Consider the following 13,250-nt stretch of genomic DNA (forward strand, 5'->3'; position numbering starts at 1 on the left):
TATCAGATGACAGGTCAATGGTAAAATGTAAAAAACCCAGAAGTTTTTAATACATTTTTTATTTATACAGAACATTTAGTAAGCATCACCTTGACAAACAATCATAAAACATGTTCAGAGTATCCTGATAAAGGTTCACATCAATAAATGTACTGTCAGTGTAACTTTCGCAAGGACCGGACCATGCATTCTCTACTCGAGCAGAATGGGTGGATTACCATGGTCAAGACCTTCAGTCATTTCCACAGACCACAGTTGTGCATAAATGATAATCAAATACACTATGTTTTTCATTTCTATCTGAAAGGTTCTGTAGACAGCATCCACGTAATAGAACCTTAGATCAGGGGTAGCTTCATCCTATTCCATCGTATCAGGGCTCGAGCCCAATACAACTTTCAGAACATCCCAAAGAGCCCTGGCTGTATGCGTTTCAGTGACATCACGTCTGGGGAAGTGTGAGTCCGAGCAACAGAATACTGCTTCATTTCTCCTCCCACTAGCAGCAGGCCATTCCCCTGGTCAGTGAGACAAAGAGGTTGGGCTTGGAAAGTCACTGAACTGCGTCTCTGCCAACATGGAGACGTCTGCTTCAGTCTGTGGAGAGGAGTGAAGATGGTGTTAACAACAGAACCATTGTAGGGAAACAGATTGACAGATCTGTCGTCTGCCTGATTGGAGAACGCTGCAGTGCATTCTGTTCCATATGCACAGAATATCATTTGGTTTGGGTGTGCACGTTAATGTCACACTCTTGGTTTATGAGTACGTCTCGCCCACCTGTGGGTCTTTCTCCTGTTTTGGAACTCGATGCCTCTTCTTCTTGGATCCCACTGTGGATTGGAATGGGACAGAGGGGGAGGAGCTAGGAAGGTCATTCAGCCTATCATTTTCTGCTCTAGGGCTGATGTCTAAATGGGCACCAGACTCTTCCTGAAACAACAACAGTGTTGCATTTAGTATAAAGATACAGTATGTGGGGGAAAACTCCTCAGTTTTCAGAACAGTTCACCAGTTTCATGCCAACAGAAAACAGCCCAGTTGACATCTTCTGCATCACCATCAAAGTTAATGGTGAAAGATTGAATAATGCAAGCGTTGTTACATTTGAATATACCATAACTGTATATCATGGATTTTTGCTGGTTTATTATTAAAAAAAAACACTTTTTACTTTTTAGAAAATCTTGCTCTCACCTCAAGCAATATGGTGAGCTGTGCATTTCTATAGTCATCTCCATGGGCGTCGAGGGTCTTCATTAGGAACCTACAGTGGGAAAGTTAAGTTGCTGTTGTAGTTGAGCTAGCCTGTATAGACAATGGAGAGGCCAATAGACCATAGGCTGAAAAAGACATGAACCAATGAAAGGACAGACAGATCTTAAGTCCTTTTTTACCTTCTCTCCTTCTTCATGCGACGTGTTAGTCTTTGTAGTTGGTGAAGGCGACCAAGGATCTTCTCATTCACCTGCAGAGAAAATGGTGAAAGGATTAGTGTTGCAAAATTCCTGGAACTGTCAATAAACACCCTGGGTTTCCCAAAATCCTGGTTGGAGGATTCCCTGAATCAGGAGGGAATAAACAGAAAAATCCATAAACCTCCAACCAGGATTTCTGGAAAACCAGATAATTTATTGAACGTTCCGGAATTTTGCAACCCTAGAAAGGATTCATTACCATGCATTTCCTTATGCTACATGTGTGCACTGGCATTACCAACAGCAGACTATATGTTCAGATGCTCATCCGTATTACTCGGTTCTTAAATAGAGCACTACCTGAAGATACGATAGTGAAGTCGCATTAAAAATCCACACTTACAATCACACACAAATTATTCCACACAGTCACTCACCTGTTCGATCTCCTTACACCTCTTGATCAAAGCCAGGTACTTCCTCTTCTCCAATTCTCTCCTCTTCTCCTCCTCCTGCTCTGGCCTTGCTCCTGACCCTTGACCTCTGCCCTCTAGCAACTCACTGACCCCAGGGCCAAGCTCTACCTAATGATAAAAACTGTCATTTAGCACACACTCTAGCTCCCTCAAACTCAACACTGGACCTCGAAGCCAATTTCACTCCACCCCCGTTCCCCTTTAATCAGGGACTGATTTAGACCTGGGACACCTGGTGAGTGCAATTCATTATCAGGTAGAACAGAAAACCAGTAGGTTCCGGACCTTGTAGGGTAAGAGTTGAATACCCCTGCTCTAGCACCATATTCCATTTCCAACCAACCGAGCCACTGGAATCATAATAGTCAGAACTCTTACTTACCTCCCCTGGGCCCAGTTCCACCCCGCCTGGCTCCAGCTCTGCTTCCAGGATGTGGCCCCCAAAGAGAGGCGGCAGGGCCAGGCCGGAGAAATCCTCCATCATCTGAGTGAGGGGTGGGTGAAGGAGGAATAAGATCGTTCATCCCCATAAATCACTTCCTAGACGGTGTCACAAATCTACACTTAATTTGACAAACAGGTAGGGTTCATTCCTTGTCTCAAACTGACAGCATATTTTCTTTAGCCCTACACTACAGGACGCCTCGTCCTATGTGGGGCTAATTTTTGGGAACGTTAAAGCTAGTTATCATAACTTTGCTTGCAGACAGCGTTAGCTCAACAGGAGTTAGCTAATCAGCTACACCCTCCTCAACCCCAAATAAAATTACATTTAGGTGACTTACCTTTGATTTGGTTAATGAAATCACAACTCGTTAACGTGAGCTTTTCTTGTTAAACTGAAAACGATTCAACCGAGATGACCACAACACATTCAACTAGCTAACGTTAGCTTAACTTGCTAACGACGTTATTGAAAAGCATCTAACATGCGCAGCATTTTTGAAGATTTACGACTAACTACTGTATCTGGATGGTCTGAATGACACTTTAAATATATGTTTACCCCATCCATTGACTGCAGCGCTCAATGCATCACCGCAGAGTTCACGCTGTCAAACAACCTTTTTGTATTGTTGCAACAGGCCATTTTCACGATGACGTCATCTAACTTCCGCCTTTCCGCGTAGCAGGTTAACTTCACTTCCGTTCGCCCGTAACCTGAGACTTCTCAACGAAAATACAACTGTTGACCACTAACTAGCAAGCTAGCTACTTGAAGAAATTCCAAAAGGTACGTTTAAGTTAAATTAGTAAAGTTAAGAGTAATAATGTTTACGTATATGCAATGGTTTGTAACTTGCTAACGTTATTGTTAATTCATAATTGTTCACTGCCTTAGTTACTTAAAAAGTGGGCTAACGTTAGCTAACAACAACTTAGTACCAGATACCGATAACGTTAAAAGGTAGCGTTACATTGCTGCCTGGCTGTAATGTAACAAGTTTACTTAGCTAGCTATCTAACCCTTTGTTAGGCAGTTAGTTTATTCATGAATGTATAGTAACTCACCTATTCAAATACTGTTGTGCATGATAGCTAGATAAATATTGATTCCTGGTCAAAGCTGAATGTTAAAAAAATCTCCTCAGCTCAGCAGGGAGGACACTCTTAAGACCCAGGCCATCGCCCGGCTGAGGATTTTAGTCGAGAGGGCCATACGGAGGGTGAAGGAGTACCATATTTGGGATGGGCTTGTTCCTCTTTCCACAGTGGGTTCAGTGAATCAGCTGTGGGCCATCTGCTGCCTCATGTCGAACTATCAGGGACCTCTTGACATTAAAGGAGACAAACCAGTCTGATGTTTTTGTCAACTGGAAGTTGTATATTTCCTGAGTAAGCTAGATGGGCTGTAAATAGAAGTACTTTTATATTACTGTATTGTATGTACAAAAAATGTAAATATGAATTAACTTTGTTGGTAATTTAATTGATCTAATGTTATACTGTATGTTTTTGTTAAGGGTAATAACTTTTTCATAGCTATTAATGAACCTAATGTGATATATTGTAAAAATATCCAACTATTAACCATGTTATGTGCTTATGTGTCATGGCACTGATGGAACTATTAAATATATGTTTGCAAGCAACTGCTTCCAATCCTTTTTGATTTTGGTAAGAGCATTTACAACATCGCAATCCTTTTCAAGATTTGTATTTCAATACATAGATATACAGTATATAACACAATTAAGTTCATTTGCAGTTAAAGAAAAACATGTCGACATTTACATCACAATCCTTTTCAAAATGTGTGTTTCAGTACATAGGAGATATACAGTATATGACAAGTTAATTTGCAGTTAAAGAAAAAAATGTCAAAGGTTCACCTTCCACATTTACCTTAACACTATTTACACATAAAATTCTGCCTTATGTTTTATAACTTAAGAAGACATCCATGTAGATGTTATAATAGAAATGATCAAGCTTCTGTCGCATTGAGTGGATAATCTCCTCATCCCTAAAGATTCTCTCAACTGTGAAGTCAGTGCGGGTATCTGTAATGAAGTCACACCACTGAAGTCCGCTTAAGGCGAGTTGGCCTTGGAACCTGATAGTAGTATTTGTGGCTCTTCTTAAGGCAGGCCTGGCCTTTAACTGTGATCAGGTGTTTAACTTGGGTAACATTTTCAACATCGCAACTCTTAACCTCAGCAAGACCAAATGGTGGTGCTTCTGTTGGGCAGAAGACTTTAGCATCCGGGCTGGCTGCAAGGTGAGGTGAATCAGGGTGGATGATGACCCCGCATTGTTTCAGAGAGACATCACAAAAATCAGAATATTGCCTCAGTATCTCAGGTTCCAGATCCAACCCTCTTCTCATAGCAGCTGTCTGAGGAGTTCCTCTCAGAATGCGGGTTGCCAAAGCCTTGGCAGACAACTCCCCCACGAACATGGCATATTTCACGGAATCTGCTGGCTGTCAGTCGGGGTTTGCGTACCTGGCTCCACAGCTGGCATTCTGACTGCATTCTTGTTTCTGCTTCAATAGCAGCAGACATCTCCTCTGACACAATCAGGCTGTCCAAATGACATTGTTGTATGTAGTTGGGCTCAAAATCAATGGGAAATTTAAAGTTGTAACCTTCAATAGGCAACTGAGGAAACTCACTGGCACCAGGGTGTTTAATAATATCTCTACTTAATTCTAGAGGGCACTGGTAAGAAAGCACAGACCCAAATGGCACAGGGCCAAATTTAGAGTCCACCAAATTAAGGCCCTCAAGCCCGTGCAGCAATTTGCAAATCCCTGGTTGTGGACGGATGTCTTTCAGTTTCTCAGCACTGGCCATGACGTGAGGATCCGGAATAGGCCCTGGCATAAAAGTGAGATATGTCAAGTTTAGATTTCATTAAATGCCACCTTATCTTTTTCACTAAAAAAGACAACCACACTCATCCAGTCTCGTACATGCTTCTAATACAAATAAAAAAATATCCACTGAAAGTCTATATAAAAAGTAACAAATAATAATCACTTTTATGTTTGTATTATTTTAGAAATGCACTAAAGTCTTTGTGCTCTAGTACAGGCGGGGGCTCATTCAGACTCACCATCATAGGCTCGGTACAGTGTGCACTTCACACCAGCTCTGACACTTGTTTTTTTCTTAGCCGCTGGTTTACACACCGCCATATCATTGGTGGCCTCTGGTACAATTCCCTGTGATATAATAATGATGAACAATACATTGTCAAAAGTCAATACAAACTGCAAAGTTCTGCATCAGTGTAACAAATAATGTCTGACCTGTGTCCTAGGCCGGTGCCAGGTCTGCAGTGCGCTGGTGCATGACAGAGGCAATGGCACTGTCTTAAAGCCCATGGTAACATAGTGAGCACTTTGAAAAAGAAGTGCTACTATGTGATTACATAGTGCTTTCCCAGCAGAGCAGGAACATGACATGTGATTGAGTACCACAGGAACCTCTGCAGAGTCTAGTGTAACCTGTTCATAGAGACATAACAATTAGTGCTGTACTTACAAAACATTTTTTCTGCGTTTCATTATAAACTACTGTACACAATTTTCAAAACCCAATTTCTTTTTTTTAATTAAGAAAAATTGGCTGTTCTGAAACCTTTGACAAGTAGTGCCAACACTTATCGAAAATTTGAACATTTTGAGTTATCACAGAATCTTTCCCAGTCTTTATTGCCGTCAACAACCCACATCGGTTTGTAAGAATTTCGTTGTGTATTAAGTTTAATGATACAAAATCAGAGCTCAGACTGAGAAACAAACTGATCCACAGTGGAACTTTGTGGAATCATTCTTATTAAATCTGCAACCGCAGCAAAACACAACAAAAAGAAAACTTATCTATCTTAACCTATCTTATCATAATGTTAGAGAACTGTTTATCTGAGAAACCTGAAGCCGATGAGCCTCCTCATTTTTCTTCATGGACCTGTAACATCGCCCTCTCACTGTCACCTCACCGTTAACTACACTTGAGACTGTTTCAATACAGTGATTGGGAGAAAGGGCGCAGCATTAGCCATTAATACATTACTGACTCTTATCTTACGGTCGATACAAACAGCAGTAATATTAAAAAGAGGCTGCAAAACAGAAACTCGTCAGCTCAGTAACCTTCGCTAGCATAGGGCTAATTTAAGCTAAATAAAGATAAACACGTACCTTCATAATCAAACAGGTAACCTTCAACGAAGAACTTGTAGCCTTTATCAAGCTTCGATCTTGAAGTAAGGGACCACTTGTCAGCAAGTCGTTCTACGTCGTTAAGTCGTATTGGTGGCAGATGTGAAAGGGACTGGGTGAACTCCATAATGATGTGCTACTAGCTAAGCGTTCCTAAGCGACACCGGATGTAAACATAACCTGCATCGCGGCAGAACGGAAGTTGTCTGACGTCACGTGAAAAGGGCCTACTGGCGCAACAATTATACGACATTATGTAGACTACAACAGTTCCCATGTTCCCCAGCCAAACTACAAAGAGCAACATGGCAGGTCGGTGAAATTTGCTATATTAGCAAGATGGCTAGCTGGCTCGTTTTATGCTTGATTCCTCTGTCAAGCAAACACTGGAATTCTGATAATGCTAGTGTATGATTCATTTTAACTAAACATTGTATTGAACTCTAATTTTGTATGCATATTTTAATTTACCACGCCAAACTAATAATGTGACCTTGGATAAACATAGCGTTAGCCGATTTGTTTTAACTGCATGTCGCGTCTCTGCTTCATTCTTTTAACTCAAGCTCAAATCAAAATGTAGTAGTTTGATCATTAGATATCTCCAATCTGAATCGCTCATGTCATGGTAATTGTTGTTGCATTCCGAAGTCCACTGCTCTCTTCTGACTGAGCTGAGTGTAAACCTGGGCCACGTTCAGTTGTCGAACTTTGCAGAAAGAAATCCTATCAATTAGAGCTGATGTGATTCTTATTCTACATGTCAGAGGCATGTTTGTTCCAAAACGTTGTGTCCTGCTTACCCTGGTGTGTACAGCGCTGCTGTATGGGGTTGATCTTTTAGCTTCATCTTCAGTATTTGGCTGCCCACTGCTGTCATATTTACAATACTGTATAGACTCAAACTAATGGGTATATGACATGTCAAGTCATATAAGCCCAGCTATTTTGTACTTAGCTGTATCCTTACTACCTTCATCAATCACTGGATCATAGATAATGCATAACACAGTGTGTATTTGTGGCGCTGTAACTTAAATGTCTATTTGCCTCTCCTGCCAGGAATTGGAGCCTTCCTGAAGAATGCGTGGAATAAGGAGCCAGTGGTATTGGCCGCTTGCGCAATTGGACTTCTTGGTCAGTACATCTCTCAAAGTATACATCACAGGTTGTAATGCTCATATCTTACAATATGCTAAATTCAACTGTAGTTACACCTTATGGATTCTGACATTACATGATAAACATAAAATAAACTATTGCGCACTACCCTTCAGCCCTCCCTGAATTGAGTTTTGTGTTCACTTGGTGTAACATATCATTGATATTTTATGTATTTCTTCCCAGCCGTCACTGTTCCATTAGTGAGTCCCTTCACGAAGTACTCAGGAATGATGAATGCAGCTGTGCCATACAACTATCCAGGTAAGCCATTAAACCATTATGAGCAAATCAATAAGTCTGGCCCTAGAAAGTTGGTGGCATAAACAAAACCTTTTTCCTCTCTCCATAGTCCCTGTGCGAAACAATGGCAAGATGGACGATGTCCCCAGCCACCCTAGTGACCCTAAAGGACCAAACCTGGACTGGATTAAAAGCCTGTAACCGTCCACATTCCCGTCCCTGTACAGACCACAGCCCGATGTTCGGTCTCTCTGTGTCTGCTTCTCAGTAGATTACCCTCAATAAAGATGCTTTATTTATTACCACCAACTTTGCTCTTGGATTCTGTTGGGATGTTATGTTGTCAATATGATTTGGGCATTTTTATGAATATTGTAGCATAAGGGGTTTCAATGTATTGTGAAACACAACACATCTTTTTTTTTAAAATAAAATTACTTATTCGAAAGGTATTCACAATCTCACTGGATTAATACACCTTTGATTCAATTCAGAAATTAATGTTAGGAAACCTACTAACCTAGAATGTATACAGCATTAACCTATTTCGTACTTTTATACAAAAGGCAACACACTTTAGAACTACAAACTACTATCCCTACACACACTTCAGACATTACACAATAAATGTCTGGCGGTCAATTGGATTTGAGGTGATGGATGACCATAAAAAAGGGGTGGGAAATTTAAATGAAACATGGCTTTGACATCCAGATTATTATAATAATAAATGTTTTAATCAGATTACAAAACCCTTTGATGTCATCCCCCGTTTGGGCAGTATTGGTTAATTATGCCACCTTTGGTCTGTGTTTTGTGCCCATAAAGCTCTCTGCTCTCTCACTCTTATCTATGGGTGTCTGTGTGTGTGTGCAGGTTACACGTCTTCCTCACAGGGCTGAGGACCCCTTTATAAACCAACCCCAGGTCACTGAGGAAGTCGAATACCACTTGGCAACACAGAGAGAGCGAGAGATAAACACCTGCTCCAAATCTACCGCTGAAGAATCTTTTCTCTCCTCTTTGTTCACCCGTTCTCTTTCCTCCTGGAATATGATGTGGAAAGCAGTGGTACTAGCTGTGTGTCTGCTGGTGGCTGGGCTGCAGGCGATGGACAGCAAAACGTATGGAGTGCAGCTGTGTGGTCGAGAGTTCATCCGAGCGGCCATCTTCACCTGTGGAGGGAGACGGTCACTCAGTGAAGGTGAGGCATGCTGCTGGCTGGACAAGCTTTCTCTCAGCTGGCTTATAGCTCAGTGTGTTTCTAAGCGTTGCACATCTTATTCTAGTCCAGCACTAATACACCAGATTCAGCTAATCAATGGCTATAAATTATTAGTTGAGTAGTTGAATCAGGTGTGTTGGGCTGGAACAGAAGTGGTGCAACTCTGGTGCCTGGAACGGCCCCTCAGGGTCCCTTCCAACAGGCCACCTCCTTGGGGGCCCCTGGCTGGTCCAGAGAGTTCCAGGAGGCTGGGGTGTTCAGCAGGCCAGCCCGCACCTTCATCTCAGAGGAGGTGCTGGATGCTCTTCGTACATCTGACTTTCTATGTGTTTCCCCAACAGCCACATATACAGTGCATTCGGAAAGTATTCAGACCCCTTGACTATTTCCACATTTTGTTACGTTAAAGCCTTATTCTAAAATTGATTAAATTGCTTTTTCCCCTCATCAATCTACACACAATACCCCATAATGACAAAGCACAAAGTTGTTCTTATTTCTATGTGCAAATTTATAAAAAAAAATAATGGAAATATAACATTTACATAAGTATTCAGACCCTTTACTCAGTACTTTGTTGAAGCACCTTTGGCAGCGATTACAGCCTCGAGTCTTCTTGGGTATGACGCTACATGCTTGACAAACCTGTATTTGGGGAGTTTCTCCCATTCTTCTCTGTAGATCCTTTCAAGCTCTGTCAGGTTGGATGGTATTTTCAGGTCTCTCCAGAGATGTTAGATCAGGTTCAAGTCCAGGCTCTGGCAGGGCCACTCAAGGACAATCAGAGACTTGTTTCCGAAGCCACTCCTGCGTTGTCTTGGCTGTGTGCTTAGGGTCGTTGTCCTGTTGGAAGGTGAATCTTCGTCCCCAGTCTGAGGTCCTGAGCGCTCTGGAGCAGGTTTTCATCAAGGATCGCTCTGTACTTTGCGCCGTTCATCTTTCCCTCGATCCTGACTAGTCTACCAGTCCCTGCCACTGAAAAACACCCCCACAGCATGAGGCTGACACCACCATGCTGCCAGGTTTCCTCCAGATGTGATGCTTGGCATTCAGGCCAAAGAGTTCAATCTTGGTTTCATCAGACCAGAAAATCTTGTTTCTCATCAGTCCTTTAGGTGCCTTTTGGCAAACTCCAAGCGGACTGTCATGTGCCTTTTACTGAGGAGTGGCTTCCGTCTGGATTGGTGGAGTACTGCAGAGATGGTTGTGCTTCTGGAAGGTTTTCCCTTCTCCACAGAGGAACTCTGGAGCTCTGTCAGAGGGACCATCGGGTTCTTGGTCACCTCCCTGACCAAGGCCCTTCTGCCGCGATTGCTCAGTTTGGCCGGGCGGCCAGCTTTAGGAAGAGTCTTGGATGTTCCAAACTTCTTCCATTTAAGAATGATGGAGGCCACTGTGTTCTTGGGGACCTTCAATGCTGAATAATTTTTTGGGTACCCTTCCCCAGATCTGTGTCTCGACACAATCCTGTCTCGGAGCTCTACAGACAATTCCTTCGACCTCATGGCTTGGTTTTTGCTCTGACATGCACTGTTAACTGTGGGACCTTATATATACAGTTGTGTGCCTTTCCAAATCATGTCCAATCAATTGAATTTACCACAGTTGGACTCCAATCTAGTTATAGAAACATCTCAAGGATGATCAATGGAAACAGGATGCACCTGAGCTCAATTTCAAGTGTCATCGCAAAGGGTCTGAATACTTATGTAAATAAGGTATTTCTGTTTTTATTTTTAATACATTTGCACAACCTACAAAAACATTTGCTTTGTCTTTATGGGGTATTGTGTGTAGATTGTTGAGGACATTTTTTTATTTAATCAATTTTAGAATAAGGCTGTAATGTAACAAAATGTTGAAAAAAGGGAAGGGGTCTGAATACTTTCCGAATGCACTGTATGGCCACACTTATTAAGAATTTAATCTGTTTATGAAATACATAAATAAAATAGATTACATTACACTAGAAAAACGTTATTGTCAACCCAATGTGGAAGTGAACCTTTGGCTTTACACATAAAAACAAAATCAGAGCATCGGAGTGCTTTATCATCAAGAACATAGACTACTGAAACTATTGCCTACAGTAACATTCTATTGATTATGTGCATAGGGCCTTATAGAATAAGGAGTATAAGGCATTTGTAGCCACTCAATTCCACTGAAGCCAAGGAGATTTTATTTAAAATACCTGCAAAATGGTTTGGTTGTTCAATGCGAAGATGAACACCGGGTATAGTGATTAACATGTTTATTGAAGTTTTCATTTGGAAAGAAATACAATAACAGGTATCAGGAATGTGTGTATTTGTGCGGTTTCTTATACTGTGACCATGATTGTTGTGTGACTCGGAAAGGCAATGTTGTTTTAAAGAGAAAAAAGCTACAGATGAAGTAACAAAAAATACAAAAAAGAAACATTAAAAATATTAAAAGAAGACCAAAATAAAAGTAAGAGCAGAGGCAATTGTTTAGTTCTTAAACACTTATTTAAGAGAATCCTGAATATAAGATCCTGAATAGTCACCACAGCATCATTGTTCTTTTGCCTTGTATAACTGGATCCCATTCTCATATAGCTAGATATTTTGACATTGAAAGGTCATATTTTGTCGGCGGGTAGGACGGTGAAAATAAAAGGTGCAAGGTTAAGGAAAAACTAAAAGGGAAAAACTAAGTTAAACAAGATCAAATGTTTTTTTTGTGCAATTTGTACAAACACAAGTAAGCTTCAACTGTGTGATTTCACTATACTCAGTATTTCAAATCAACAGCAATGTTATTTATTGGGTGTTAGAATTCCCATAGCAAGAAAGTCAATCATTTCACAGGCTAGGTTAGAGATGCAACTTAATATGAGGAGAGCAGGAACTATACACTAAGGGCCGGAAATCAGAATAAAGATCATACAGAGAATCTCAATTTACCCAGCAACATATTTCCACCCTGAATCTCTCAACTCCAGTTTTCTAGATGACGGACAGACTAGAGAGATACCAGACATGGAGAAAATGAGAGAAAAATACTATTTTCTACATCTAGTTTACCATTGACACTTGCTCACACACTACACTGTTCCACTTTCCAAATACTTTCCTCAACACTTTCAAAGTTAGACTTCTTCATCAACACAATCATCAGTCTTCGCTCCTTAAATAAGGTTCTGTACGGTTTGCAATTGGTAAACGTGCAGCTAAAATCTACTAGGTGTTAACAATCTGTTTGAGTCGAATTCAAAATAAATCGAGAAGACACTAGTAAAAACTCAAACAAGAGCTGAATACATCACTTCTCTTATACTTTTATCCCTCAACACAATGCCAATTTCTCAAACCTATTTTCCATGAAAACCCATCCTCCAAACCCTCCACTGTTTCTTTCCTCTTCTACCTGTCCAATACAATATATGTACAGTACACACCACAGAATGCATTGTTACAGATGTAGGACCTTAATTTTACCCAGTTGTCTACCACAGGAAAATAATCCTGCAGCAACAGGAAATGTGAATTAATCTACATTTTTGTAGGGGTTGATAGATTTTTCGTTAGGGCAAATCAAGTCTGAAATTTAAAAGTGGAAATTACAAACATTAGAAGCCTTTTAAAAACGAAAATACACTACAAGTTTGTATTTCCTGCTTTTCAGGAAAATTATCAGCAACAAAAGAGTGATCAAATGAAGATCCTACATCTGTACTGTTGCTCCTTCTTACTTCTATTAATACCTTAAAGTAGATAAGAGACTCTTGAAGGTAAATGTTCAATACAATCTACACATCCCAAACTTGCAGCAATAGCTTTGCAATGCAACATATTTCTGTGTATAACAAATCATATCAATTGCCTTCGTAAATTGATCAGTTGATCTTAAAAGTATAATTCCTTATACAAAGCACATTAAAACAAATTATTATTTTAAAAATATTGGTGTTTAAACTTGAACTATTTCCTACCCAACGTTGTGCTGATGTCCATTGCAACATCAATAAACCTTTTTTAAATCTCCATTCAGAGAACATGTCAATTAAGTTGTACAAATGTGATAAATCA

The 13,250-nt window shown here is 40.6% G+C and overlaps 2 protein-coding genes across 5 annotated transcripts; one reads left to right on the forward strand and one right to left on the reverse strand.

Annotated features, from left to right (window-relative positions):
* Window positions 1-49: 49 nt before the first annotated feature.
* tfpt (TCF3 (E2A) fusion partner) lies at window positions 50-3,000 on the reverse strand. Of its 4 annotated transcripts, none has more exons than XM_045208735.1 (7): window positions 2,901-3,000; window positions 2,277-2,378; window positions 1,856-2,002; window positions 1,398-1,468; window positions 1,198-1,267; window positions 781-833; window positions 50-597 (listed from the first exon to the last, which is right to left on the reverse strand). In XM_045208735.1, the coding sequence occupies exons 1-7, from the start codon at window positions 2,907-2,909 to the stop codon at window positions 399-401; spliced, it is 651 nt and encodes a 216-aa protein (XP_045064670.1). In that variant the 5' UTR covers window positions 2,910-3,000; the 3' UTR covers window positions 50-398. The 4 variants fall into 4 exon arrangements, with proteins under 4 accessions (XP_045064670.1, XP_045064673.1, XP_045064672.1 ...); XM_045208738.1 differs by having other exon boundaries at window positions 781-933; XM_045208737.1 differs by having other exon boundaries at window positions 2,277-2,434; window positions 2,680-2,996.
* Window positions 3,001-6,783: 3,783 nt separating this feature from the next.
* On the forward strand, window positions 6,784-8,279 carry LOC121542898 (NADH dehydrogenase [ubiquinone] 1 alpha subcomplex subunit 3). The gene is made up of 4 exons (XM_041852503.2): window positions 6,784-6,878; window positions 7,629-7,703; window positions 7,914-7,991; window positions 8,080-8,279. The coding sequence occupies exons 1-4, from the start codon at window positions 6,842-6,844 to the stop codon at window positions 8,169-8,171; spliced, it is 282 nt and encodes a 93-aa protein (XP_041708437.1). The 5' UTR covers window positions 6,784-6,841; the 3' UTR covers window positions 8,172-8,279.
* Window positions 8,280-13,250: the final 4,971 nt, after the last annotated feature.

The sequence above is a fragment of the Coregonus clupeaformis genome, chromosome 28 (assembly GCF_020615455.1).
Source record: "Coregonus clupeaformis isolate EN_2021a chromosome 28, ASM2061545v1, whole genome shotgun sequence".
In the NCBI taxonomy this organism is placed as follows: domain Eukaryota; kingdom Metazoa; phylum Chordata; class Actinopteri; order Salmoniformes; family Salmonidae; genus Coregonus; species Coregonus clupeaformis.